General features: G+C 39.1%; 1 protein-coding gene across 1 annotated transcript in view; it reads right to left on the reverse strand.

Moving 5' to 3' along the window:
- Nucleotides 1–27908, reverse strand: part of LOC122560430 (transformation/transcription domain-associated protein) — a 210421-nt gene that overhangs the window by 84741 nt on the left and 97772 nt on the right. The window contains exons 45-49 of the mRNA XM_043711063.1: nt 22047–22260; nt 21833–21958; nt 15899–16045; nt 7704–7903; nt 2247–2368 (exon numbers count right to left, since the gene is read on the reverse strand). Coding sequence (XP_043566998.1) covers nt 2247–2368; nt 7704–7903; nt 15899–16045; nt 21833–21958; nt 22047–22260 — 809 coding nt within the window. The remainder of the gene's footprint in view (nt 1–2246; nt 2369–7703; nt 7904–15898; nt 16046–21832; nt 21959–22046; nt 22261–27908) is intronic.

The following is a 27908-nucleotide window of genomic DNA, read 5'->3' on the forward strand; positions in this document are numbered from 1 at the left end:
TCAGAGTAATTAAGAGCAACAAAACAGTAATACAGGTACATCAACTAACGTCGCTTAAATATTATTTCAGCTCGAATCATACAGCACAGAGTGTGCCATTGGTCCATCATGCCTATACCAACTCATTTAGTTCTACCCCTTTGCTTTTACCCCTACAGACCAGTAAATATTTTTCTTTTAAATATTTGGGGCAAAGGAAAGGTTTCTACTCCCAAAGCATAGGAAGAACCAATTCAACATAATTGCACATAATTCTCTCAGAAAATAGCTGCTCTGCATTGGTATGTCATTATTTCATTTTAACGGATACTATGATCAAAATTATAAGTCAATCTCTACCTTGAAATATTTAATTGACCCTCAACATACACAACCCCTTTTTGGGTTTTTTTTTGGGATGTGGTGAGGTGGTATTGTGGAAGCTTTACATTTTCTCTATCCTGTATATGCAAACAAAAAGCTTCCCAATTCATTTTCTAACAGTTAGGTCTTCGTTTTAAGTTTTGTTTGTTAAGTTAGTGGATTCTCCCACAAGAAAAAATAGTGTCTCCAAATCACCATATTAAATCCTTTTCTTATTTTGGCATTTTCACTTTGATCTCCTTTCCAAATTCAAAGCCAAGTGTATGCAAACCCTACTCTTACTTCAACTCACTAAGCGCTGGTATTCTACTAAATCTATGCTATATCTTCTTCCAAGGTCAAAATATTATTCCAGAGTTCAGATGCTCCTTTGGGCGCAACCATTTGACATAAATAGAATGACAATATTATGTAATTATTGACTTGTTTAATTTTTATTAAGAAACTGGTCAAATTTTGACTGCACTACTGCGAAACAAATTCTTCCTCAATTAGAAGAGCAAACGGATAACCAGATGACTGAAAATGAAGCTGAGGGTAGTAGTTCAGCAGGACCACCATGCAGAAGTAACAGCAAAGCACTACCATAGGCCTGGTGGCAAGCTGCAAAGAGAAGTAGAGGCATATGGAATACAAACACAGAAATTGATTAAAAAAAAAGGGACAAATGAAGTGACTAAAGACAGAGCTCCAATTAAATCAGTAAAACAAAGGTGAGTACAGAACTGCCAAACCTCGAAGTAAAAAAATTATAATCAGGGTGAGGGTGGAGAAGCTCTGGGGAGGTTAGTACAAATAAGGGTGAAGCAGAAGAGAGGGAGGCATTAAGGATAGCAGGGGCAGTAGGTGGAGTGTCAGCTGGATATGGTGCAGAGGGTGCTGTTCGGGCAAGGTTGAAGGTTATTGTGCAGAAGGGAGAGCATGCGAGTGCCTGGCCTGCCTTGGCAGGGCGAGAGGGTGGTTTGGTTAGCGTGCAAGAGCACCTGGCGGGGGAGCAGGGGCAGAGAAAGGGGAGAGAGTGCAAGTGTGAGTGCTTGGCAGGTGTGGGAAGAAGGGGGGCGGGGGGGGAGAGAAGAGAAGGTGCAGGGGTGGGAGTGGGAGTGGGAGAGAGAGAGAGACTGCGAGCGAGTGAGAGAGGGGGGCACGCACAAGAACGATTCAGTGCAAGAGTGCGAGAGAAGAGACCAAGGTAGTGGAGATGAGTAATTAATGAAGAAATCAAAAATGTGTAACGATGCCCAAGTTGGAAATTATCTGCATACTATTCTCGTTTCTGTGCCTTGAATCCTTCCTTTAATTAATTCTTTTGTTCCATTATTATCTACAACAAGATAAGGTATCTATTTATTCTGTGGACACATGGGATTTCAAAGAGGATTTCAAAGTCAAACCACTTTTAACAATGTTTCAGGTTATAAAATACATCCGAGAAGTATGGGAATATTTTAGTTAACGGATCCTCCTTCTGGACTCCATGTTAATCATAAAACAAAATGTAGCATAATACACCTACAAACATGCTGCAAGGCTGCACAATTGGAATAATGAATTAGCATTTATAATTTGAGGTTCCTTCTCATCAACATTCAGTATGAAAAATAAATTTACATTTCCTTCGCAGCCATATTTAGCCAAGAAAGTCATGTAAAAATTAGCTTCTGTATAGCGATACTCCACACAGGCATGCATTGTTAACTCTAAGTTTCATTAAAAATAGTTGCAAATTATTTTTGTGTTGAACATAAGTTAGAACACAGACAAAAACTAAGCAATATTGCATTTTCAAACAGAATATAAATTGCATTGGCCTCTCAAGAGCACAGTGCAAAGTCAGAAGCATGCAAATAAATGAAATGTAATTTTTGATTAATTACTACAATTACCTATAGACATAGTTAACGAGGTCCAAGAACTGGGCATTTAATTCAAGGTCATCTGGAAAGCGTTTTTCAATGTAAGTCATCATTTTAACCAGCAAAATGGACTTCTCTCTCAATGTAGGTGTCTGTGCAGAATATAGAAAATTATTCATTCCACCATTTTTTTGTTCTACTCCACATGCAAAGAACAAATTCACAATGTTTAGCTTTGAAAAATAGTGATAGCAATAAACATATCACTGGAAACAAACCAGAGATAGGCAGGGAGGTATGATAACATTAACCAGTGTCAAACGTAGTGACTTTAGTAACAGAGCAAGTCACCTCTGAAATAGGATTCCAATCTAGCATTGATTGTGAGCAAAATTTGCTGTTAGCTGGTTTCTTTTTTTAAAAACCAATCACATTCAGCACAAGCTGAAGGTCCGTGACAGCACAGTACTACACCGGAGATGGGAAATGGCAGGCATAGGCGTGTAATTTGAAAACAGAAATTGATAAGCATTCAACTCATAAGAAAATAATTGTCCACTGTTCTAAACCACTTAACCCAGAGGACAGAATTTAATAAACAGAGCACTGTATTAATGTGAACTGGAATGCTCTTATGACTTGATGTAAAATGCTCATATGACTCAGCAGTCAGGTGGATCAGAGAGCTCTTAGTAAACTGCATGACATACAAATGACATTAGTGCGCCATCAAGAGGCGGCTGCATATCACTTTAGTTTTGAACACAATGTGGCATAGCTCCAGTCTAGTCTGTCATAAGGCTGTGTTCAGCACCCATTTGACATAGTACCACTTGACCTAATCAATATCATCTTAAAGCAACCTCTTGCATCCTATTTAATGTAACAAGTAGTTAGGCAGGTGATTAGGTTAATTCAATTAATTAATTGATAGAGTAGTGTAGAAGGAGTTCTAAGGGTGAGCAGTTGATAAACTCTATTCACAAAGAATGACATTGGTTTCCATCTGACTGACTGATAAGCTGATATCTAAACAAGCATTGGCAGCAGATGATGGGTCATGTAAAGATGAAAATTGTTAAGTAAGGCTTTTTTCCACACAGAAGATTAGAATTGGAATTGATTTGGAGAACAATAAATGAACTCAACTGAAAAGTGTCAGGATGAGATCCCACTGATGTTTTGAGTATGAAGTATAACTTTATGATCAATGGAAAAATGAATTGGACAGGTAGACAAGTTAAATCTTCAAAAGAAACAGCAAGCTACAGCCTCAACACTATCACTTCCCAAGTCCATATACTGTATCGATATAAATGAAGATACAAAGCAGCAAATGATTGGAGTCTACATTGACTATCAACAGATTTCTGAGAGAAATGTAAAAATTCCTTTAGGAATGAGTGACCGGAACACCTTCCCTCTCCTCCACCCCGCAAGCTGAAGAGAATAGCTCCACTTTCTTTTTTTTGACTACCTGAATGCTGCGCATGCAGGGAAAAGGGAATTAATTAAAGTTAAGGTTTCACAGAAAATTCAGCAAGGTTTATGGATATTTTAAGAGTTAATTAAATTAAATTTTAGTAACTGAACATGGTATATTACAAAAGCGATGAGCAAAACACAAGTAGAAATGTCCACATAAGGTTATGGATAATGGGCAAAGTAATTTTATAGTATGGGAACAAAACCATTAGTGTGCATTAATTGCCACTGATTGCACATTTAAATCTGAACAAGTCACAGCAACAGATGACACATCATGTACTTGGGGCGTGTGTGTATTGAACAATTGTAAGGACCAGATTGTGACAAGTGAAGAGCTGACCGAACATGAAAAAGGTTGTACGGAAATGCAGGACAAGGCTATTTGCCCCAAACAACAAGAACCAAAAGTTAACAAAACTGCAATCATGTCAGAAGGAGCTAATAACTGGAGGAATGTCACCATCAAGGAGAAAGCAGAGAAAGCCACCAGCAAATACAAAAATTGGTGAAACATGCATGTTTTGGGTCAGGAAGTAAAATTTCTGGACTGATAAATGGAGACCTAATATCACCAATTCTCTTCAAGATCTGCCTCTAACATATTTTGAGGCAATGCTTCCAGATCCAAACGATTCACTGTGTTAAAAACGTTTTTCCCCACAGCAAAAGCAGCAATGGGGACAATCATCTTAAAACAGGTTCTCAATGTTTCAACGGAACCAGTTTCTCTCTAATCTGTCCAAGGCCTTCATGATTTTGAGACTTCAATCTAATACTCTCTTCTCCAGGAAGAGCAGCCTCAGCTTCGCTACTCTACCTGGCTAAATTAAGTTTTTAATCCTTGAAACCATTCACATTAATCTTTTCTGCATCCCCTGTTATCTTCAACATTCTGAATACTAGCACACACTGTTCTAATTAGCTCCCTAACCACATTAAAAATTAACTCGTTAAAACATTAAGTGCACAGATTTGACTAAATCACATTGCACTCCAAATTCTACAGCTTGACCATCTCAGAGACTGATTACTTCCACCTCCATTAAAAATTTCCAGTTTCCATCCTTACCAGCAGCACTACTTAAACTCTCAACCATTCTTTGTGATTTCTAAATATCAGTATCTCCAGCATCGTCCTTATTGGCCTCTCATTCTCCACTGATACTAACATTCAAAACAGCCTGTCAGAACCTCAACTGTATCAAATTCAAACACTCTTATCCTTGATGACTACCTGTATTCCAATGCAATGAAACTAAAATTTCCCTGCTTGACTCTCCTCTACCTCCATCTCATTAAACTTCCTCTAGTACAGGCCTTTTTATGCATTCTCCTCCCTTCCCTCACCTGTCAATGCTAACATGTCCCTCCCCAGCCCTTCTGCCTCTGCACCAATAAAAATAACTGTCTCAAAACCCATCTTCACAACTAAGCTTTCAACTCACTTCCTGGCTCTACGTGTCAGCTCAGTGTCTATTCCTTCACTTACTACTTTGCCAATAAAACCAATTAAGGGTTTTTATTAGCTTTAAAGGCATTATGAATGTCTGTTGTTATTTTGTTATCAAGAGTGATGCAGTAGTCAGAATGTGGAGCAGAATTAATTGGTTTCTTTCCTCCCCACTCCAGTCGGAAATTATTTCTGTCTTATAAAGCAAGTTTCACTATGTATACTTCTTAAAAAAAAAATCAAATTGCGGTGAATGTCAAAAGACAATGATTAGATCGCAATTGATGATTTAATATCAAATTTTATTCTTGTCCATTTAATTACTCATGCTAGGATAGAATCCATTTACACTATTAATGTACAAAATCTGTTGTAACAGTTCATTTGCAAAATGATAATTATCTTGCATTGATTTCCCATGTGCAGAGCAAGAAATCAGTGATGATTTATGCTTTGGTTAAGATCAACAGATGAGTAACAACAGAGTAACTTGGTCTATTGATACTCTGCATTTAGATTATTATGGCTTGTAAATTAGATGCACCACATAATGCTGAACTACATGACAAACGCAGTTATGACTGTTAGCCATGTTGAATTAGTAGCAGAAGCACTGGTTTCAGCTTTTCCAGCCTTAGGAATATTTCTTTTTTATTTTAATTGTTTCATTGGATGTGGGCATCGCTGGCACAGTCAACATTTGTTGCCCACCCTAATTGATCTTCAGAAGATGAACTACTTCCTCGAGCTACTGCAGTTCCTGGGCTTGTGGAGTGGTGGTGACAAATGGAGCTGGGACAGGTCAGGATGTGCGGCTTGGAGTGGATCTTGCAGCTGACAGTCATGAGCTTTTAAGGTTCAGTCAAGAGAATGCTGGAGAGTTACTGTAATGCATCTACTGCATTGGTAGTAAAAGGAATGAATGTTGAACTTATTAGATACAGTGCCAATGAAGAAAGCTGCTTGGCTCTCGGTAGTGTTGAAAATGTGTTGCTGGAAAAGCGCATCCAATCTTCAGGAATGAGGCTTATGCCCGAAACGTCGATACTCCTGTTCCATGGATGCTGCCTAACCTGCTGCACTTTTCAAGCAACACATTTTCAGCTCTGATCTCCAGCATCTGCAGCCCTCACTTTCTCCTCTTGGTAGTGTTAAGTTTTTTCAGTGTTGGTGCAGCTGCAAGTGGAGAGTATTTTATCACACTCCTGACTCATCCCTGCTGATAGGCAGGTATTGTGGAGTTTGGAGTTGAATTATTTGTTGCAGAATTCCTCACTTCTGATCTGTCTTGTACTCATAATATTTAAATGGCACATCCAGTTCAGTTTTCTGGTTGATGGTAAACCCAGACAATGTTAATAGTGGGGAATTCAGTGATGCTATTGCATGTCAAGAGGAGACAATTAGGCATTAGAGATGGAACACAGCCAGGATGGTGAATGAGATGTCTGGAGTCTCCCAATTATGACACAAACCTCCAGGTAATAATAAATGAAGGATGAGTCTGTTATTTTCTTTTCTGATAACGATAGTGGTCCATCCTGTTTAATTCTGTTAAACTTTGTTATGATTTAATACAACTGAATGGCTTACATTGTTGAGAGTTTGATGTGAAATGAATACCTAACTAAGCCAGAACGAGTGAACGAAATGGGCTTTTACAACAATTGACAATAATTTCATGGTTACCATTAAACTATGTTTTAATTTCAGTTTATTACTTGAATTCAAATTTGAAAGTCACAGTAGTAGGATTTGAACCCACATCCTGAGCATGACTCTGGGCCTCTGGATTATTACATTAGTACTACACCAGTCTCATTGCTTTCCAAACATCCAGGCCGGAAATTGAGCACATGTGGGAGGTAGAGGGGGCTACATTGGGCCCCACTGCAACAGTGATCAGGTGATAGGCATATTGGCTCACACACTGAGAAAATTCATTTATTCAAGGTGTCAGGACACCACAAGTATCCTTGAAGTCACCTGGTGTTAAAAAAGGGAGAAAACAGAAGCAAAATTGTAGGTTTTGCTTCAAGTGTCTGCTTAATTGCATACTGGTCTTCCTAAATGGGGATGCAAATGTTATTTGTTTTCTTATGTGTTGAAATCACAGAAATATAAAATGTATATATGTTAAGGTCTTTTTAACAGCAAGGTAGTGGTGATTAAAAACTGTTGTCAATTGTTGTAAAAGCCCATTTCGTTCACTCGTTCTGGCTTAGTCAGGTATTCATCTGACATCAAACTCTCAACAATGTGGTTCACAGTTAAATGGCCTTGTAAGCCTTTCAGTTGTATTAACTAGATTTTAACAGCTAGTTATCATTAACAATCATATTAAAGTTTTACATTATTCAAGGACAAAAATCAACAAATGTTACCTGGACAAAACTTTTAGTTGAATTTGGATTTATATCACATATTACACTTATTTTGCAGAGCTTCTGAAAATAAATTTTGCAAATCGCAAATGAAACTTTGGCACTCAATCACACCAATCTTGATTTTGATCAAGTGTTACCTATTTGTTGTTGAAGCATTCTCACCTGATTTACTGCCATTGGGGAATTATTCTTCACCCACTCCTCCACTATTTTCACCACAGCTCGCAGAATCTTGGCATCGGAGGATTTCTCAATGAGAGAGGTCAGGATGACTTGAATAAAATTCTTCCTCATCTCCATGCTCATTACAGCAAGACGTGTTTTCACAAGCTCCAGACTTAACATTATCAGTTCAACAGTGACTGAAACATAGTTGGTAAAACAATTCAGGAAAAAAGAACACTGCATAGTCCACATAATATAATGGTGAGACACAGCTAGAACTTTAAATTACAGAGCAAGACAATGGTTGGCATTTTTAGTATTTTACTCTTAACTTCAGAAATTTATCATTCCAGATATTATGCTTCACTGAACAAGAAGCCTGTACTTTCAAACAATTAGAGTTTCCTCCCACAGTCCAAAAATGTGCAGGTTAGGTGAATTGGCCGTGCTAAATTGCCCGTAGTGTTAGGTGAAGGGGTAAATGTAGGGGAATGGGTCTGGGTGAGTTGCGTTTCGGTGGGTCGATGTGGACTTGTTGGGCCGAAGGGCCTGTTTCCACATTGTAAGTAATCTAATCTAATTTAAAAAATTAAATGCAAACAAGAGTTCTGCATAGTGCACCATCTAGTGGCATGGCTAATGCCCAGGATCAAGGAAATCACAGAAACATGATGAGATTTATGGCACAGAAGCAGGGCATTCAGTCCATCATGTCCATGGTGGCATAAAAAAAATACCCAGCCTAATCCCCCTTTCACCCCCAACTGAGATTGAAGTATTAAAAAGAGTCATTAAATCAAAGCCTTTTCTCTTGCACTCACTAGGACAGGAATGCCAAGAGAACCAACATTAAAATGGAAACAATTTATCAAACCTGACAAAGAAGGTATTAATTGATTTATATGGTTGGCATTGAGACAATGTAGAAACTATTACCTGTCCCAGTTAATTGATTAACTCAAACCAGGCAAATCAACTGACTGATCAGGCCACTGACAGATGCAGCAAGGATTTGCTGTCTCTACTGGGCTTTCCTCAGTGAAAAAAAGATGTGGACATATTCCTTTTACCTCCAAGAACAGGGTCCCATGTGTGAACAAATGTAGTTTCTTGCATGCACAAGAATTCCACTGCAAATCCATGCCGAGGGTAACCTTAAACAAGTTTATAATATCATGAGGGGCATAGATAGCGTGACTAGCCACAGTTTGTTTCCTCAGGTAGGGGGTTCCAAAACTAGAGGGCATAGGTTTAAAGAGGGGAAAGATTTAAAAGGGACTTAAGGGGTAACTTTTTCAGACAGCACAAAAGTGGTGCATTTATGGAATGAGCTGCCAGAGGAAGTGGTGGAAGCTGATACAAATACAACATTTAAAAGGCATCTGGATGGGAGCCTGAGTAGGAAGGGGTTAGAGAGATATGGCCTCAGACCCTGGCAAATGGGATTAGATCAGTTTAAGATATCTGGTCAGTATGGTCGAACTGGACCGAAGAGTCTGCTTCTGTGTTTTTCAATTGCATGACTTTATGATAGATGTGATTCGGCCATCTGGCAACATTTACTAAATAATCTTGATTGTACCAAGAATTACAATGGAAACCATTTTAAGGTTTTTAGTTGGGTAAGAATGACTCAAGGTAGACCTGCCTATTTGAATCTAAATGGTAAACTAAAATAGTTATCAGTTATCTACTGTATCTCCATGCCAACCACAGCCCCAACCAGCTTCCTCTTCTCACTCTACATAAATTGTTGTTTCCTTACTAATTAGTTTTGTTATATTTCAGAACAATTGAGTGCAAGACAAAAAGCTTCAACATCAGGTCTCTTTCACACTGTTAAGTTCTGTACTACCATGCAATTATTTAAAATTAAGTAGTGTAAGTAACTTCTGCAAGAAATTGGCTGAAGGAGACCACAGCACTTTGGAGCAGTAAAACCAAGACATCCCAGAATCTCTCAAATGGGCTATTTTAAAAAAATCAAAGGTGGAAAACAATTCACAGTGAGATCCTACTTTAGAGGGATTTCACATGGACAAAAACTGCTGACATTAAATATTAATACAAGGTAACTTTTCATTTTCGTCAAGTTGGGATTATGTTTATAATTGCAACATAAAATAATGAAGCATAAAAGAAAATTAGCACTTTAAGTTAAAATCTTGATTCAACATTTTCATATTTTTGGCCAAGAGACACAGTTTAGCAGCTAATTATAATTTTCTTTGGAAGCACAAGGACATGTCAAATGAGGTATTATTCAAACATGCCAAGTCAATTACTGAAATTCCCCAATGGGATCATCATCCAGCAACTTCAGTGGGAATAGATTTTGTTTGCTTTGATCCACTCACGATTTGAGCCTCACATTAATACATTTCATTATGTTGCATTAATTATACACAATGAAAAAATTCTGAAATACTAACCATTATTTCCACTATTAACACAATGCAATTTCAAGCATCATGAAACTTTTGTGTTTAAAATTAAAACATTTCAAAATCTGAAGCCAATTTTTAAAACAATGAAAAAAATTATTGGAATTAAAACTGGTTAATAAGAATCTCATATTGCTACACAAATAAATTGAAGATGAATGACAATTGCTACAATTAGTGGTGCCTTTAATGACCACAAAACATTTAAGCAATTAAGCATTTTTTTTCAAAGTCTAAGTCACTCTAGGTCGTGGTTGTAGGAAATAAAGCAGGCAATTCCCACAAAAGCAGTGTGATGATGACGACTAGATCTTTTATGTTAATGGGGAAAACACAGCGAGGACTCCAGAAAGAATTCAAAAGTAGTGCCATCAGATCTTATGTTCACTTGAGACTGCAAATGCAATTCTCATTCGCATCTGAAAGAGGGGACCCCCAACAGTGCAGCATTCCCTCAGAATTGCATAGACATGTCAACCCTGATTTCCAGTCTTAGGGTTGGGTCTTCAACCCACTAACTTCAGACTCAAAGATGACAGTGCCATCCACTAAGCCTTGGCTAACACTGTACTGAAAATCAGAGATCAACCAAGTCCCACTGCCTTCCCTTGGCTTGTGATATGACTAAATAATTGGTGGTTAAACATTTGTCATTTCCTAGTCTAGCTAAAACAGATGGGATAGTAGGCAGCCTCCATCTAATTGGCCTGAACCCAGTTCTGAGAAAACCCTCGTCACCCTGGGATTAAGATCATGGCCTCGATGAATCGTAGATGTTAGAGTCCACTAAAGTGGCTGAGAGTTTAGTGGAAACAGATTTTCATCCCAGCTGTCTGGGTTTGATATGAAGTCTGGGTCACAAGGGCCAAAAATGAAAAAAAGACCATTTATCAAACTCCAGTTCCAAACTGTTAGGATTATCTGCGTAAGTCAAGGTGTGCTTGGCTTCAGGACAAAAGTGAAAAGCATGTAGCTTCATTAACCAACTTTACAAAAGCTATTAATTTTCTATGATTCTAATTTACAATATCTAAAACAGAAATTATTGACAATGTCGCCTGTAGCCACTAAACATAATGAATGCCTAAACCTATCATCCACAAATTGCTTTGCAAATACAAGTAAAATGATTACATTGTGAGCTCTTGCTGTCCTTTCGCCCTGTGTAGACTCCAGGCGACACATAGTACTCATTTCGCGATCCTACTTGCTTCACACATTCTAACAAAATTACCCTTCTATTGCAATAATTAAGAATTTACATCATTCCTCTTGCACTTCCTTCTGACAGATTGCAGTTGTAGATCATTATTGTTTTCTGCTATACAGCAGCGCAAAAGAGCGCTATAATTTCTTCAGCCTCGTACCAAGAAAAATCTTCGTTTGTTGTTTGTTACAACCTTTATTGTCAGAAACAACTTACATTACCCCATGGTCAATCCTAGAATTTAAACATATTAGTAAGTCACAATAATTATTGCAGAATAAAGTCTACAGCAGTACTTTGGCATAAAATAATGTTACAACTTGCATCTTTTTCTCTCCTAATTTATATAGAGTCAGAGATGTACAGCATGGAAAGACCCTTCAGTCCAACTCGCCCATGCCGACCAGATATCCCAACCCAATCTAGTCCCACCTGCCAGCACCCGGCTCATATCCCTCCAAACCCTTCCTATTCATATACCCATCCAAATGCCTTTTAAATGTTGCAATTGTACCAGCCTCCACCACATCCTCTGGCAGCTCATTCCATACACGCACCGCCCTCTGCGTGAAAAAGTTGCCCCATACGTCTCTTTTATACTTTGCCCCTCTCACCCTAAACCTATGCCCTCTAATTCTGGATTCCCCCACCCCAGGGAAAAGACTTTGTCTATTTACCCTATCCATGCCCCTAATAATTTTGTAAACCTCGATAAGGTCATCCCTCAGTCTCCGATGCTCCAGGGAAAACAGCCCCAACCTGTTCAGCCTCTCCCTATAGCTTAAATCCTCCAACCCTGGCAACATCCTTGTAAATCTTTTCTGAACCCTTTCAAGTTTCACAACATCTTTCCGATAGGAAGGAGACCAGAATTGCAGGCAATAGTGGCCTATCCAATGTCCTGTACAGCCGAAACATGACCTCCCAACTCCAACAAATGACAAGTCTGACAAATTTAAGGATGTAGCCTCATTAATCAACCTTACAAAAGCTATTAATTTTTTGTGATTCTAATTTATAATATTTAAAACAGAAATTATTGACAATATCAGATGTACCAAGCAGGATTGATAAAGAGCAAGCAGTAGATATAGCATATTTGGATTGCAAAAGACTTCTGATAAAGTAGTGCACATTAGGCTACTTAAGAAAACAGCCTGTGGCTTCGAAGGTAGTATATTGGTGTAGATAGAGGATTGCTAACTAATTGAAGACAGAGTTAGAAGAGGGGGCAATTTTCAAGATGGCAACTTAAAACCAGTGGAGTGCAACCAGGATCAGTGCTGGGACCACAATATGTATACATGACTTGGATGTAGGAAGTGAATGTCCTCAAGTTTGCAGATAACAAATATAGGTGGGAAGTAAAGTGGTGAGGATGACACAGAGTTTACAGAGGGATATAGACAGGTTAGGTGAATGGACAAAAACGTGGCAGGTGGAATGTAATGCTGGTAAATGTGAAGATATACATTTTGGTTGAGTCAGTTGGGCCGGCATTCTATTTAGAAAAATGAGAAGTGACGTTTTGATACTTACAGGACTCTAATGAGGTTTAACAGAGAGGGAAAGTCCAGGACCAGAAAGCATAATCTCAGACTAAAGACTTGCCCATTAAGGAATCACTTCGCCCAGAGGGTAATGAATTGGTACAATTCTTTACTGCAGAGAAGTGTAGAGGCTGTGTTTTAATGATATTCAAGGACGAGAAAGACGGGAAAGATTTTGCCTCAGCAAGAGAATCGTCACTGTCATTGGCAATCACTAATTAACAAGTATGACTTTCCACTGAGGAAATTCCATGTACAGGTCATGGCTTTCTGTGGGTCCTTGCATGGCTGATGAATCCAACTAAGAGTTGCATCTCCAGCCACCCACATTTGGCAGGTGTTTTCCGGAGGTGAAATTGGTCCTTGGTCTCGAGATCTCTGGTATTCCTTTCTCCAGTTCATCTTCTGTCAACAGGTATTCTCAAAGAACTGTGCCCCTTCATACAGGAGCTTCCTCCATGTTGGTTTCTCTGAATCAGGAACTCCCACATGTTGCATTTCTTGAGGGAAGCTTTCTATGAAACTCTTGCTTTGGAACCCTCTCATTTGAGTGCCTCCCTTGAGCGAAGATGATTTGCTTTAGCAGTCAAAACTCAGGCATCCTAAGCACATGGCAAGCCTGGAGGTCTTGGATGATCATAGTCTGGATACTGATGCTATTAGCTGCTTCGAAGACACCAACAGTCGTATGCTTGTCCTTCCAGATAAAGCAAAGAATTCATCGCAAACAGCACCGATGGTATTTATCAAGGGCCTTGAAGTGGTGTTTATGTATTGGCCAAATTTCACAGCCAGAATCAAAGGTTATTGGTAAAAGACAGGAAAGTGAAGTTGAGGAATATCAAATCAGTCAGGATCTCACTGGATGGCAGAAAAGACTGGATGGGTTAAATAGCATACTCTTCACCCACATCTTATGGGCATCTTGAGCAACAGTTCAGGATGTGAAACTTAAGGCTATAAATATTGTTGAAAGTTTGGGGCTTGCTGCTTGTGAACTGAGGGCATTTTCTTTCAGAGATTTTGGAAAAGGAGGGGAAGAGGCATCTATATGATGTGCTTTGAAATGTGTACCATCAATCTATAGAAAATTAAATTTAGATTTGAAAGCATGTTGAAATTTTACTATCTTTAAAACATGATAGACTGCCTCTGCAATAACAGCAATTTAATTAACATTTATGGCTGATCTATTACTGGAGTTTGCTTCAGGCACATTAATCCGCTAGCAAACATGTTTGAAACTCTTAAATTAAGTTCCATGTTCCAGAACTGATAAGGCAGCTTAAATGGTATTCATCTACCTTTCATCTCTGCCAAACATCAACTTCCCAATGGCAAACTTATGCCTGCAACACAAAACAAAATGATTCATTTCCTTCTTTCATACTCCCCTCCACCACCAAATTTCTTCTGCCTTGAAAGTCATTCCTTTCACAGTGCCACTTCATCCAAATGTTCATTCGCCATAAAATCAGCTGTGTGTTGGCACGTTTATTCAGCCAATATTATGGGAGCCATCACTACACTGGTGTTCAATTTTATCTTTGCCAAACATCCACACTATAGGCAATAGTAAAAGTCTCTGCCTTGGCCGTTTTATTAGCTGAATACGGCTAAGACGACAACAATAAGAGTCAAAATTGTTCAATGGTAGTGTTCGTCTCAAGTCAGAAGTTGTCAGTTGAAGTCCCACCACTCTTCCATGCCAATACTAAGGGCATGATGCAGTGGTGGAAGTGCCATCTTCCAGATGAGATATTAAACCTCAGGTGAGTGCACAATATCTCATGACGTAGCTTGCAAGAAAACAGGGGAGGGCCTGGCCAATATTTAAAACGGTCAACCCCCATTTTAAACCCCATTTTCCTAGTGCTGACCTTCGCATTCAGAGACCAGATTATTATAATCTTCCAGCTGAACAACCAATGGCAGTTCCTTCAGATATTGATCCTACTACCTCCCAACAACATCTTCATCACTTCTAAATATCTTTCAGACAAATTTGTGTCTTAAATCTAATCCCTTCTGGTTGATCACCACCCATCCAGTTCCCTGTCCACTTTCTATCCACGATCCATTTGCTGAAGTGCCCAAGACATTTCTGCAATGAGTGTTTAAGCAAAGTGAAAATTGTTTTGAGAACTCATGAAGCAATTAAGACACTGCGTAGCTATAACTACAGAGACATCACCTTGACACTACAAGACCATAAGATCTAGGAGCAGAATTAGGCCATTTAGCCCATTGTGTCTGCCCCACTATTTAATCATGGCTGATACATTTTTCAACCTCATTCTCCTGCCTTCCCCCTGTAATCCTTGATTGCCCAACTAATCAAGAATCTATTTGTTTTAAATACATTGTTACCTGGCCTCCATAGCCTTCTGAGCAATGAATTCTACAGATTAACCACACTATGGCTGAAGAAATTCCTCCCCATCTCAGTTCTAAAAGGTCGTCCCTTCACTCGGAGGCTGTGCCCTCAGGTCCCAGTGTCTCCTCCTCATGGAAACATCTTCGTCGTGCCAATTCTATTCAGGCCTCTGTATTCTGGAAGTTTCAATGAGATCCCATTCTCTCTCTCTCCTCCCTCCCTCCACTCCCCCCACAACCCCCCCCGCCCCCCAATTGAACATTTTCAAATCAGTCTTGGACAGTACGTTGATTTTATATAAAACCCATTGATATGTTTTCATTAGGTTTGTGAACAAAGTATACATTGTGAAGTTTGAAATATTTATATAATCAACTCCCTTTATTTTTCTGAAATCTTCATACTACAGAATAAAAATTGTATTGGCCTACAGAACAAATTGAACTGCTGGAAAAGGCAGTACACACTTTACCTTGTCAGAAGATGAATCATATTCTCTCCTATTTATTGGAGCAGTACATTTCACTTTATTATAATAGCAGTACAATAAATTACTTTCAGACTCCCTTTCCAACCTCATCAGAAGAAACAAATATTAAAAGCAATGTCATTACCTGTACTGGTTTCAGATGGCCCTTGGGTTGTCTGTGGGTTCAGATGGTCTCTCACCATCTTCTGCAGAGATCGCATGAAGACAGAGATGAGCCGATCAATGTAGCTGGGGTTATTGCTGCAAGCAGACTTCAGGATCATCAGGGTGCCTGAAGTTCAAAAAGACAATGGTGTAAGATTAGAATCAAGAAAGTTATGCAAAACCTTTACGAAACACTGGTTATGTTTCAACTGCAGCAGTGTGTTCAATTCAGTTTTGATGCCCAGGTCTTAAAAGGTATAAAAGAGACATAAGATGGTACCAAGAGGAGCAAACTTCAAACTGAAGTTGGAATCATTCTCCTTACAGCAGAAACAGTCAAGAGGAGATTTGATAGAGGCATTTTTTTTCTTTAAGAGTGGGTAGAGAGTTAGTTTTCACTAACTGAAAAGTTATTAACCAGATAACTGGTTTCAGATAACTGGCAAAAGAGCCATTGGGGAGATAAATTACATTTCTAAAAATTTATCAAGTTATGCCTGAAAAAAAAATGAGAGTGGAAGCAAATTTAATAAGAACTGAAAGAGCTGTGGAATCTGTAAATCTGCTTCAAAAACGGAAGTTGCTGGAAAAGATCAGCAGATCTGACAGCATCTGTGAACAGAAATCAAAGTTAACATCCAGCAACTTCTGTTTTTGAAGCAGGTTTAATGATAAGTTTCATAAAGAACTGGATAAATACCAAAGGGAAAATCTGCAGAGCAGTGGGGAAAAGAGCAGAGCTGAGAGACTAATTGGGTAGCTCTCTCAAATAATTTCACACAATGAGTTATGCTGATCCAGAAAGTACTACCTTGAAAACACTGAATTTACTTGCATTCTAACTGTCAACAGGAAATTAGGTAAAGAGTATATGAGGAAAAATCTGCAGAGTTACACAAAGAACAGCAGTGGAAGACTAATTGGATAGCTCTTAGAAAGATGCTTGCACTACATTATTCTAGAAATCTTTTCGCAGTTATGCAAGCAATCTAAGCTTCTGCAACATGTACCAAAAATACAAACGATAAGTCTGCAGTTTCAATAAGAATCTATGTCACATCTTTTTGCTTTCCATTATTTTATACTAGAAGGTCTGCCCAATCTTCACAATAGATGCAATGCCCCATGAACTGACTTCTTAGGTGGTACAGTGGCTCGTGCAGCTTCCCCACAGCGCCAGGGACCCGGGTTCAGCCTCGGGGACTGTCAGTGTGGAGTTTGCACATTCGCCCAGTGTCTGCGTGGGCTTCCTCTGGGTGTTCTGGTTTCCTCCCACAATCCAAAGATGTGCAGGTTAGGTGAATTGGCCATGCTAAATTGTCCATCGTGTTCAGGGGTATGCAAGTTAGGTGCATTAGTCAGGAGTAAATACAGGAAAATAGGATTGGGGAATGTGTCTGGTGGGTTACTCTTCGGAAGGTCGGTATGGACTTGTTGGGCCGAAGAGCTTGTTTCCACACTGTAGGAATTCTAGTTCTTAACTATACAATACTTGATGGCTCATCTTGAATAACTCACTGATTTCTCATTAGGCTCAGAATTGAGCCAGAAGATCTCACAGAGCACTTCACCCAACTTTTAAATGTCTCAAAAACACTATAGTTATAGTAAGTTTCCAGATGACATCAAAATTGGAGGTGTAGTGGACAGTGAAGGAGGTTACCTAAGATTACAACCCAGACAGACCCTGTCACTATGTAACCCCCACCCTCGACAGACCCTGTCTCTGTGTAACTCTGACTGATGCCCTGGACTGGTCTACACTCGTCGCTAGTGCCCAGTGAGCTTTGCTGCAAATGGGCCAAGGGGCTGAGGAGTGGCAGATGGAGTTTAATTTAGATAAATGCGAGGTGCTGCATTTTCAGAAAGCAAATCAGAGCAGGACCTATACACTTAATACTAAGGTCCTAGGGAGTGCAGGTTCATAGCTCCTTGAAAGTAGAGTTGCAGGTAGATAGGATAGTGAAGGTGGCATTTTGTATACTTTCCTTTATTGGTCAGGAGTTTTTTTGGGGGGGTGGGGGAGAAAAAGGACATTGGTTAGGCCACTTTTGGAATATTGCATGCAATTCTGGTCTCCTTCCTATCAGGAGGACGTTGTGAAGCTTGAAAGCGCTCAGAAAAGATTTACAAGGATGTTGACAGGATTGGAGGGCTTGAACTACAGGGAGAGGCCAAACAGACTGGGGCTGTTTTCCCTAGAGGGTCAGGGGCTGAGGGGTGATCTCATAGAGGTTTATAAAATCATGAGGGGCACGGGTAGGGTAAATAGAAAAAGTCTTTCCCCAGGGTGGAGGGTCCAGAACTAGAGGGTTTAGGTTGAGAAGGAAAAGATATAAAGGGGACCTAAGGAGCAGCTTTTTCACACAGAGGATAGTGTGTGTATGGAATGAGCTGCCAGAAGTGGTGAAGACTGGTAAAATTGCAACATTTAAACGGCATCTGGATGGATATATGAATAGGAAGGGTTTAGAGGGATATGGGCCAAGTGCTGACAAACAGAACTAGATTAGGTTAGGATATCTGGTCGGCATTGATGAGTTGCATCGAAGGGTCTGTTTCTGTGCTGTACATCTCTATGACTATAAAACATCGCATGAATAAAGTGCTTTCAATTCACTGACTGCTCTCCTGGAGGCAGACAGCATTGAAATGAACAGTGAATCTTTAGTTTGGAGAAATATTGGCCAGGATACGAGAGAATTCCCTGTTGTTCTTACTAACATAAGAACAAGAGTAGAACATTCAACTCTTTAAGCCATTTATGGAGATTATAGCGGATCTGTGGCCTAACTCCATATTCCTGCTCTTGGTTCATATCCCTTCCTAAACTTGTTTAACAAAAAAAATTTAAAAAGTAACAAATAATCTACCATCCCCTGCTGTTTGTAGCAGAGAGTTCCAAACATCTTCCATCCTTTGCATCTAGAAGTGTTTCCTAACCTCTCTCCTGAATGCTCTTGACCCAGTTCTCAGACTATGTCCCTAGTTCTAGAATTCACAACCAATCGAAATAGCTTACCTTTATCGACACTGTCTTTTCCTATTAATATACCTTGAAGACTTCTATCAGATCACCCTCTAAAGCTTCTAAATACGAGAAAACAGGCCTCTCTCATAACATAACAGGTGGACTGCAGTGGTTCAAGAAGGCAGTTCACCACTACCTTGTCAAAGGCAATTAGGAACAGGCAATAAATGCTGGTCAGCCAGTGATGTCCACTTCCAACAAATAAATTTAAAATCCGTAGAAGTCCAGTTCTTCACATAATGGGACAGGATTTCTAGCTCACCAGAAATGGATGGATTTGACTTAACCAACACTGCAAAGTCCAGGAATTGAATATTGTGATGTCTTTATTACTCTGCCTTCAGACAACGTGGTAGTACAGTGGTTATGATGCTCGACCAATATTCCAGAGGTCAGGTGCTCAAATACTGAATTTAACATGAGAAACAACTGGCCACTAAAGCATCTGATTAGCATAAAAACTCACATTGCGTAACAGTGATCTTCAGAGAAAGGAACCTGACACTCCAATACCCTCTCTCTCTGAACTCTACAAGACAGCTGTTTGATAGCACTTGATTGACTCACCACTTTCCCAGAGTGACTCAAGGTGCACAATTAATTTACCCTTGCCATATCCAGAGAACAAAAAGCTTCATAATACATTCTTGCTCTATTTTCTTTTCATCAATTGTACACAGTGTTAAACAAGCTTGATGCAAAGATGCACAATATAAATGTTTTAGACTCAGCAAGCCTTTTGTTTTAAAATATTCAAATGCTCTTGCCTCTCACAGAAGGTCCTAAATGCACTGTGAAACGATCAACCTCTAGGTTAAAATTGATCAGATGTTAACTCTAATAGGTCAGTGCATGTACCACAACTAGCATATGCTTAGGTCCAAATGTCTCTGACGTTTGGGCACCACAGGCTGTGTTAAATGGTGTACTTGGGAGACTTGGATTTGACAAGCTCACAACGAGCAAATTGCCAATTCTTAAACTAAAATTACATCTGCCGGTACTGATCACCGAGTTGAGCAGTGAAGGACATTTGCCATTTAGAGGAGAATGCATTGTTACCAGTTATACAATTTCACAACTGCTTTACTGACAGAGCTAATTCAATGCCAGATTGTGAGGGCTCTACCAACTCATCAGTGCAACAGCAATATTTAAAAGTGATGGCTAGATGTATATTGAATAACTCAAGCGTTTTGAGCTGATCAGGTACTGCTACATTTATAGTTTTATAACAGACAGTTTCAATCAAATCAAGCACCAAAACCTAGGTGAAAAGCTTTATATCTCGATAAATTGCGACATTTATGATTCCTTACTGGATAAACTGAAAATATAAAGTAATCCATTGGAACAACACAGGAAAAGAACCAAGAACTGGATGAGAGGTGAAAGAACTTTTCAAAAATGTGAATATTTGAGAAAAAGTTTAAAATCTTTAACTAAAGCAGCAGACTGGGACAATAGAAACTGTAACACTCGAAAAAGAATGACAAATGACCAGTGGAAGTTCGCCAAAAAACAAAAAAGGATCGGAATGTGTTCATTTAACAGATAATGGCTGAACAGCAATACAAGGTGATGGCAGTCTGGAGGAATATTCTCAGTTATGACACTGCTTCTTGCAGCTCTCCAGTGATTTACAGCTCTTATGGCATTAGAATACAATTACAATTTGGTCTAAGTTCACAATGAGGTCTTATTCCAATTGTATTAACAACATCTTAAAAGTATAATGTTTAGTACCGGACTATACACTGTCAGAAACAATTCTTCAAATATCCTCACGCCTAAAGCAGTACAAAGCAAATGGAATTTTCCTGATAAATAGCAAATCTGACAGTATACATACTGAGATCGCCAATCCCCTTGAAACTTTGGTTAACAAAAAAAAGTTTTAAATTTAATAAGTCATCTACCATCAATTGTCATTTGTGGAAGGGATTTACAAACATCTGTTGTCCTGTGTTTATGACATGTTAACTATTTATGTAGCTTGGACCAGTCATTTTGGATCTCCACAGTTTCTAACCTTTCACCATTTAGAAAATATTCTGATATATCTTTCTTGAATCCCAAGTCAATGACCTTACACTTTGCCACAATTTTGTCCATTCAGTTAATCTAGAAAGATCTGCTGGTAGTGTTACATTTCCAAAAGTTAGTTTAAAAAAAAACTGTACTCCTCCACTTGTGTAACATACTTAATTCTGTAGGAAAAACGCTCATTAAATGGGAAAGCAGAGCATGCACGGCTCTCAGAACCCTGTTGTGGCCACAGGTCTTGCATGCTGCTACTCCTTGTTGCAAAACCTTGAAGCTGCTAAGAATAGCAGAGGACTGGAACACGGCTAACAGAAAGCTCAATACACCGATTACAATGCACCCTAATATTTATAAAAGATTTCATGTTGGGAAAGGCCCCAAGGACACAGGAAATATCATCCGGAAAAGCCATAATGTTTCTCAAGCACACTGCACCATTCATTTTGATCATGGCTCTTCCATTAATTCAAATCAACTTTCCTACATGTTCCCTATATTGCTCAATTTCCTGAGAGATCAAAAATCTCTCTTTTCATTGTTGAGTACATTCAATGCTATGTTAATCACCAACTCATTCTCACCCCCCCCCCCCACACACACACACACACACTATGTTAGAGAACTCTAAAGTTTCACAATCTTTTGAATGAATAAATTTCTTTTCACCTCAGTCTTAAATGATTAACTTCTTCTCCAACCTGGGAAAATAGGCTGTCAATCCTCGGCAGAAACTCTAATTTTTCAGTAAGATTGTATCTCACCCTCCCTCAACTCCAAAGACTGTAGGCTTAATTCCTTCAGCCGGTCATTCTAGTTGAATTGCTGAAAGTGACTTACCAAACAATTGATTTGGATTGGTATTTGCTGCTTTCTCATAATTTGTGAGGCCTTCATAAATCACTTTTCCCACTGCAGCATAAAGACACTCCAATTCCTCATATTTGGAAGCCACACTTGAAGTACCTGTTGAAAAGGGAAGTGCATAATATTGACAATAAAGTAGTATCAGATATTTCTTTTAAAACTGCACTTCTCAACTTGTGTAACCTACTTGGTTCTGTCGGAAACACACTCATTAGACGGGAAAGCAGAGTGTGCACAGCTCTCAGAACCTTGTTGTTGCCGCAGGTCATACATGCTGCTATTCCTCGTTGCAATGGCTTGAAGCTGCTAAGAATGGCAGAGGACTGGAGCACGGTTAACAGGAAGCTCAATACCTCTAATCCTGTACAGATATTCGCCATGTTGGCTTGATTGGGTTGCTCCTAAAATCAATAAAAAGTTGAGGTACAGATTTGAAAAGAGAACATTCAATATGCACATGGATCATTTTACTACCAATTATATTAAGAGTACAGAACTCAAGTCAGTCAATGCACCTTTTATTCACTGGACAAAAAGTTACCAGATTACTTTTTGTAAAGCTTTAATTTTTTTCTATCGACTAATTATCATCAGTGATCACACCCTTACCAGTATAAAATGGAATTAATAGGATAGAAAAGGTCAAAAAGACAAATGGTAATTTGTCCAGCCTTTGATGCTTGAAATGCTGTTATAATTGACAAGAGATTTTCTTTTATAGCAAACAGCAAGATAACTTGCTAAGTAAAGGACATGATTGGACTTCTTCAGAAATGCTAATTAAATTATCAAATAATTCTGCATATTGGCTCCCTTGTGCTTTCTAAACAGATTTCTCCTAAACTATTAGAAAAAGTTATGTAATGTACCTATCTGAATGTCAATTATATGGCATCCAATACCCAGCCAGATTAAAGCCTCTCTTATCTTGGTTATGTGAGAGTACAGATTCTGCACTGTGTAACACACTTCTCAATTACTGCAATTATTCAAGCAGGACAACTTTGAATTTCAACTTGGGTTCAAGTTATTTTGAAAAATCGCTGTACATTGCTTTTAATTCACACTTCAATTCAGAAAGGCTGAATCAGAAGGGTAACTGCAGGATTATAAAATGTACAATAAATTCAGAGGTAGTATTATTATCCTGTTGGAATCTTGCAGCCCTTAGTAAAACATTAATATCCAACACCACAGTGATTTGAGACTTGTTCCACAGGAACAAACAGTATCTCACAACTGGATTAGCATCATGAGACAGGAAACACTACTTAAATTATAAACAAAAACACAAGTTGCTGGAAAAGCTCAACCGATCTGGCAGCATCTGTGAAGGGAAGTCAAAGTTAACATTTCAGATCTGGTGACCTTTCCTCAGAACTGATAGTAGCTAGGAATAAATCAGTTTATTTGCAGAAGATTGGGTGGGTGGGAAGCAAGCAATAAACAATATGTTGGGATAGAGCCCAAAGAGAGACAGAAAAACAATTTGACAGACAAAGGATAACTGTCTGACTGGGAGGGTGAATAGCTATAAATGGAAACTGTTAGTGGTTAACAATAGATAATGTGTAATGGCAGACTATGTGATAACAAAGCCAGGTGTGTGTGGTAGGGTATTAGAGCATGGGGGGTGAGTTCAGGCCCTAAAATTGTTGAACTTGATATCGAGTCTGGAGGGCTGCGGCTTTCCAAATGGAAAATGAGGCTTTGTTCTTCCAGCTCAGCTCAGCTCAAGTTGAAACACTGCAGCAAACCTGAGACAGAGATGCTGGCCAGGGAACAGGGTGATGTGTGGAAGTGGCAAGCAAGTCCAAATCCACATTTCTACCTATCACTGATAACTTTTCACCTTTTTTGAAAACCAACTCTACCTTAAAAACATTGAGACTTTGCTTCCACTGGCTTTTCAGAAAGAGAATTCTAAAAACACACGACTCAGGAAAATAATCACATCTGTTTTAAATAGATGACCCCTGATTTTTAAGCAATACTGCCCAGTTCCAAAAGGAGGCATGGTTTCAACTTCTACACTGTCAAGACCCTCAGGATTTTCTATGTTCCAATCAAGTCACCTCTTGAACATCTAAGAGGTGACTTTTCTCCTAAGACAACCTGCTCATTCCAGGTATTAACAAAGTAAACTTCTCTGAACCGCTTTCAATCTTACATTCTTCCTGAAATAAAGTGAACAGTACTGTATACCGTACTCCAGATTCAATCTCATCAATTCCCTATATAACTGAAGCATAAACTCTACTTTTGCACTCAACTCTGTTCACAAGAAAGAACATTCTTGTAACATTCCCAATTACTTGCTGTATCATATACCAGCATTCTGCAATTCATGCACTAGGACACAGATGACTGCCTTTCAAAGCTCTGCAATCTCTCACGATTTACACATTCTTCTTGCCAAAATTGACAATTGCATATTTTACCATATTATACTCAATTTACCAGATCTTTGCACATTCACTTAATCTATCTACCTCATTTTGTCACCTCCTTATTTTGTATTCACAACCCATTTGCCTACCATTGTGTGTCATTAGTTATATGGTTGCCAATTTTGCTTAGACATTTATGTTTTATTTATCTATCTTTTTCATTTATTCACAGGATGTGGGTGCCAGTAAATGGACAAGCATTTATTTCCCACCCTTAGTTGGAGCTTCTTTCTTAAACTGCTGCAGTCCATTTCCTGTCGGCAGAGCAACAATACCCTTAGGGAAGAGATTTCAGGATTCTGATCCAGTGACAGTGAAGAAAGTGACACTTTCCAAGTCAGGATGGTGAGTGGCTTGGAGGGGAATTTGCAGATCAAAGCGTTACCAAGTATCTGCTGCTCTTGTACTGTTTGATGCAATTTCTTTGGATTTGAACAGTACTGTCAAAAGAGCATTAGAATTTGTGCACTTGTATCTTGTAGATGGCACACACCACTGCTACAGAACATCAGTGGTGGGGTGAGTGAATGTTTGCGATGTGGTGCAAATCAAGAGAGCTGTCTCTTTTTGGTGTCAAGCTGCCTATTGTTGGAGCTGCACCCATCCAGGCAAATGGAGAGTGTTTCATCACACGACTGACTGGAGTCTTATTGATGACGGATAGGTTTTGGGGAGTCAGGCGATCATTACTTGTTGTAAGATTCCTAGCCTCTGACCAGCCTAAATATATAAATAAATATAAATTGTAAACAGTTAAGGGGCCAACACCAATCCTTGCAGCAAACATTGAGAACACATATTTGCGGATTATGAGAATCGGGAAAGTAAACATTAGGACAATTTCTATGTTGCAAATGATTTACAAAGTAATTTTACTAAGTCTCTGTGTTCTGCATTGTTAGTTATCCAGGACGAAAAAGTGACAAATTTGCTAACTGAATTTACATTTTTGGTGCAGGGCAAGAAGTAGCGAGTCTTAATTTCCACTGCATTCCTCTTGTCAGAGTCTTATTGATATATAGGGGAACCTCGATTATCTGAAGGAGGTCTTGAGGTCCCGATAGAAACATTACGTGAAAGAGCTGTTTCAATCCTGATCGTGTCTTTTGTTTACACTGATTAAAAACGATCTCTGCCGAGAACAATCCTGGACATAGGTGAGAGCCCAGGCACCATCTCCAAATGACTGATCTCCTGCCCTCTCTCCCTCTCCCCACACTTTCCCTGGAGTTCTACATAGGGGTGAACCCTAAATCCCCTTTCCCCAGATATTCTAACATTGTCTCATACAGGGCAGAGGTGGAACTTGACAAAAAGCTGCAGTTAAAAAGTTGTGCGTGCGCTATTTGGAGACTTACCCCAGAAAGGTAGCAGCAGTCTTACGGTTGGGGGATGAGGCAGCTGGGGGGGGGGCGGCACGGGCGGAGACGGACAGGGGACAATGTTGGACGGTGTTGGGGGGGGCAGCAGTGTTGGACGGGACTGAGGTCGGGCATGGGTTGGGGGGGAAAAGAGAGCGGTGTGCTGCAGTCTCCTGAACAGGGAGCAGACTTATTAGAAAACTCTTGAGCCCCAGAGGAAAGGCATTGAATTGATTAACCAAATAATCAATTATCCAAACGAAATAGTGCCCACCCATGTCGTTCAGACAATCAAGGTTCCTCTGTATTCTGCCAACCTTAAAAAGATGCATTTATACTCACTGCTTCAGATGAGCCAGATAATCTTCTCTCCACGCCATTGTGCTACTCCCTACATTATGAATTTTACTTTCATTAATCGTCTTTTCATTTCCCATTCTCTAGGCTCACCTTCTACTGGATCAATGCACACTTTGTTAATCTGTTTTTTTTTAAACTATTTATAAAAAAAAAACTCCTGTCTGCTTTTCTAGCTTTCCCTCATAGTCTAACTTTTCCCCCCTCATTAATTATTTTTGGCAATTCTTTGCTTTTTTTTAAAATAAAAACATTCTGTCCAGTCTTCTGACTTGCCTTCTGTCTTTGTATAATTAAATGTTTTCCTTTAAGTTCAATATTAAATTTAACATTTCTAGTTAACCATGGGATGGTGAATCCAACATTTGGATTTTTATTGTATTGGTTGGAATGAATCTGCTGTCTGTATTCTGAAATGTTCACTTAAATGTCTGCCATTGCATCTCTATTGACCTACCCTTGAACCTAATTTGCCAATTCACTTTAGTCAACTCTATTTTTATGCACTCATAATAGCCTTTTGGTTTAAGAAAAATAGATTTGGACCTACTCTCTCACTTAAAGTGAAAGCAAAATTTAATCATATTATGGTCCCTGCTATCGAGTTCATGCTGAGATAATTACTTAATTCTATCTTGTTGCACAAAACTAGGTCTAGCATAGCCTAACCTTTGGATGGCTCCAGGCCATGCTGGTCTAAGAAACAATCCTGAAAACATTCTATTTATTTGCCTAGACTACTTCTGTACATCTGACTTTTCCAGTCAATATTAAAATCTCCCACAATTATTGCTGGACCTTTCTGACAAACTCCCATTATTTCTTCCTTCATGTCCCACCCCTACCACATGGTTAACTGTTAGGGGGCTTGCACAGCACTTCCAGAAATAATATTTTGTCTTTATCATTTCTAATTACTATTCAAATTGGTTTTCTGCATGTGGGTCATTCCTTACAATTGTGCTATCATTAACTAACAAAGCCACCCCTCCATCCTTCCCTAACCTTCTGCCTTTCACAAATATTCTGATCCCTTGAACATTCAGGTGACAAACCATGTCACCCAGCAGCCACATGTCTAAAATGTCTGACAGATCATTATTATTTATTTCTAAGGCATTGCTCTGTTCAGTTGTTTAATTTCAAATGCTACTTGCATTCAGATAGTCTTTGGTTTTATCCTTTTGATCTCTTGATTTACTCTTCAATTTGTACTATTCTTTCCTGACACTTTGTTGATTATTTTTCACATTAATACATTTCTCTTTTGCCTTTTCTCTACTTTTTGATTTGTCACATACTTCTAATCTCATCCCCTAACGTTTCAGTTTAAAATCTTTTCCATCTCTCTAGTTCCGCAGCTCACAGTTTGGTTCAGGTGGAGACTGTCCCATCGCTACAGATTCAACTTGCCCCATTGCTGCTGCCAATGCTCTAAGAACCAGATCCCATTTCACCCACACCAGTCTTTGAAACAAGTATTCATCTCTCTAACCTGATTTGCTCTATGCCAGTTAACACATGGCTCTGTAATAACGCTGATTTTGGTCTTTGATATTCTGCTCTTAATTTGTTGACTAGTTCCTCACATTGACTTCTTTGCTTTTCCTGCCTATGTCATTGCTGTCCTTGCTCACCAGTCACTGAAATCAAGCACACATGTGCAGCAAACCGTAAAGAAGGCAATCTGTATGTTGGCCTTCATAGCAAGGGAATTCAAGTATAGGAACAAAGATTTACTCCTGCAATTATACAGGGAATTGGTGAAGCATCTGGAATACTGTGCGCAGGTTTGGTCTCCTTATCTGAAGAATCTTCTTGTTATCGAGGAAACACAGCAAAGGTTTCACAACTTGATTCCTGTAATGGCAGGACTGACGC

This window comes from Chiloscyllium plagiosum, chromosome 21, assembly GCF_004010195.1.
Source record: "Chiloscyllium plagiosum isolate BGI_BamShark_2017 chromosome 21, ASM401019v2, whole genome shotgun sequence".
NCBI classification, from domain to species: domain Eukaryota; kingdom Metazoa; phylum Chordata; class Chondrichthyes; order Orectolobiformes; family Hemiscylliidae; genus Chiloscyllium; species Chiloscyllium plagiosum.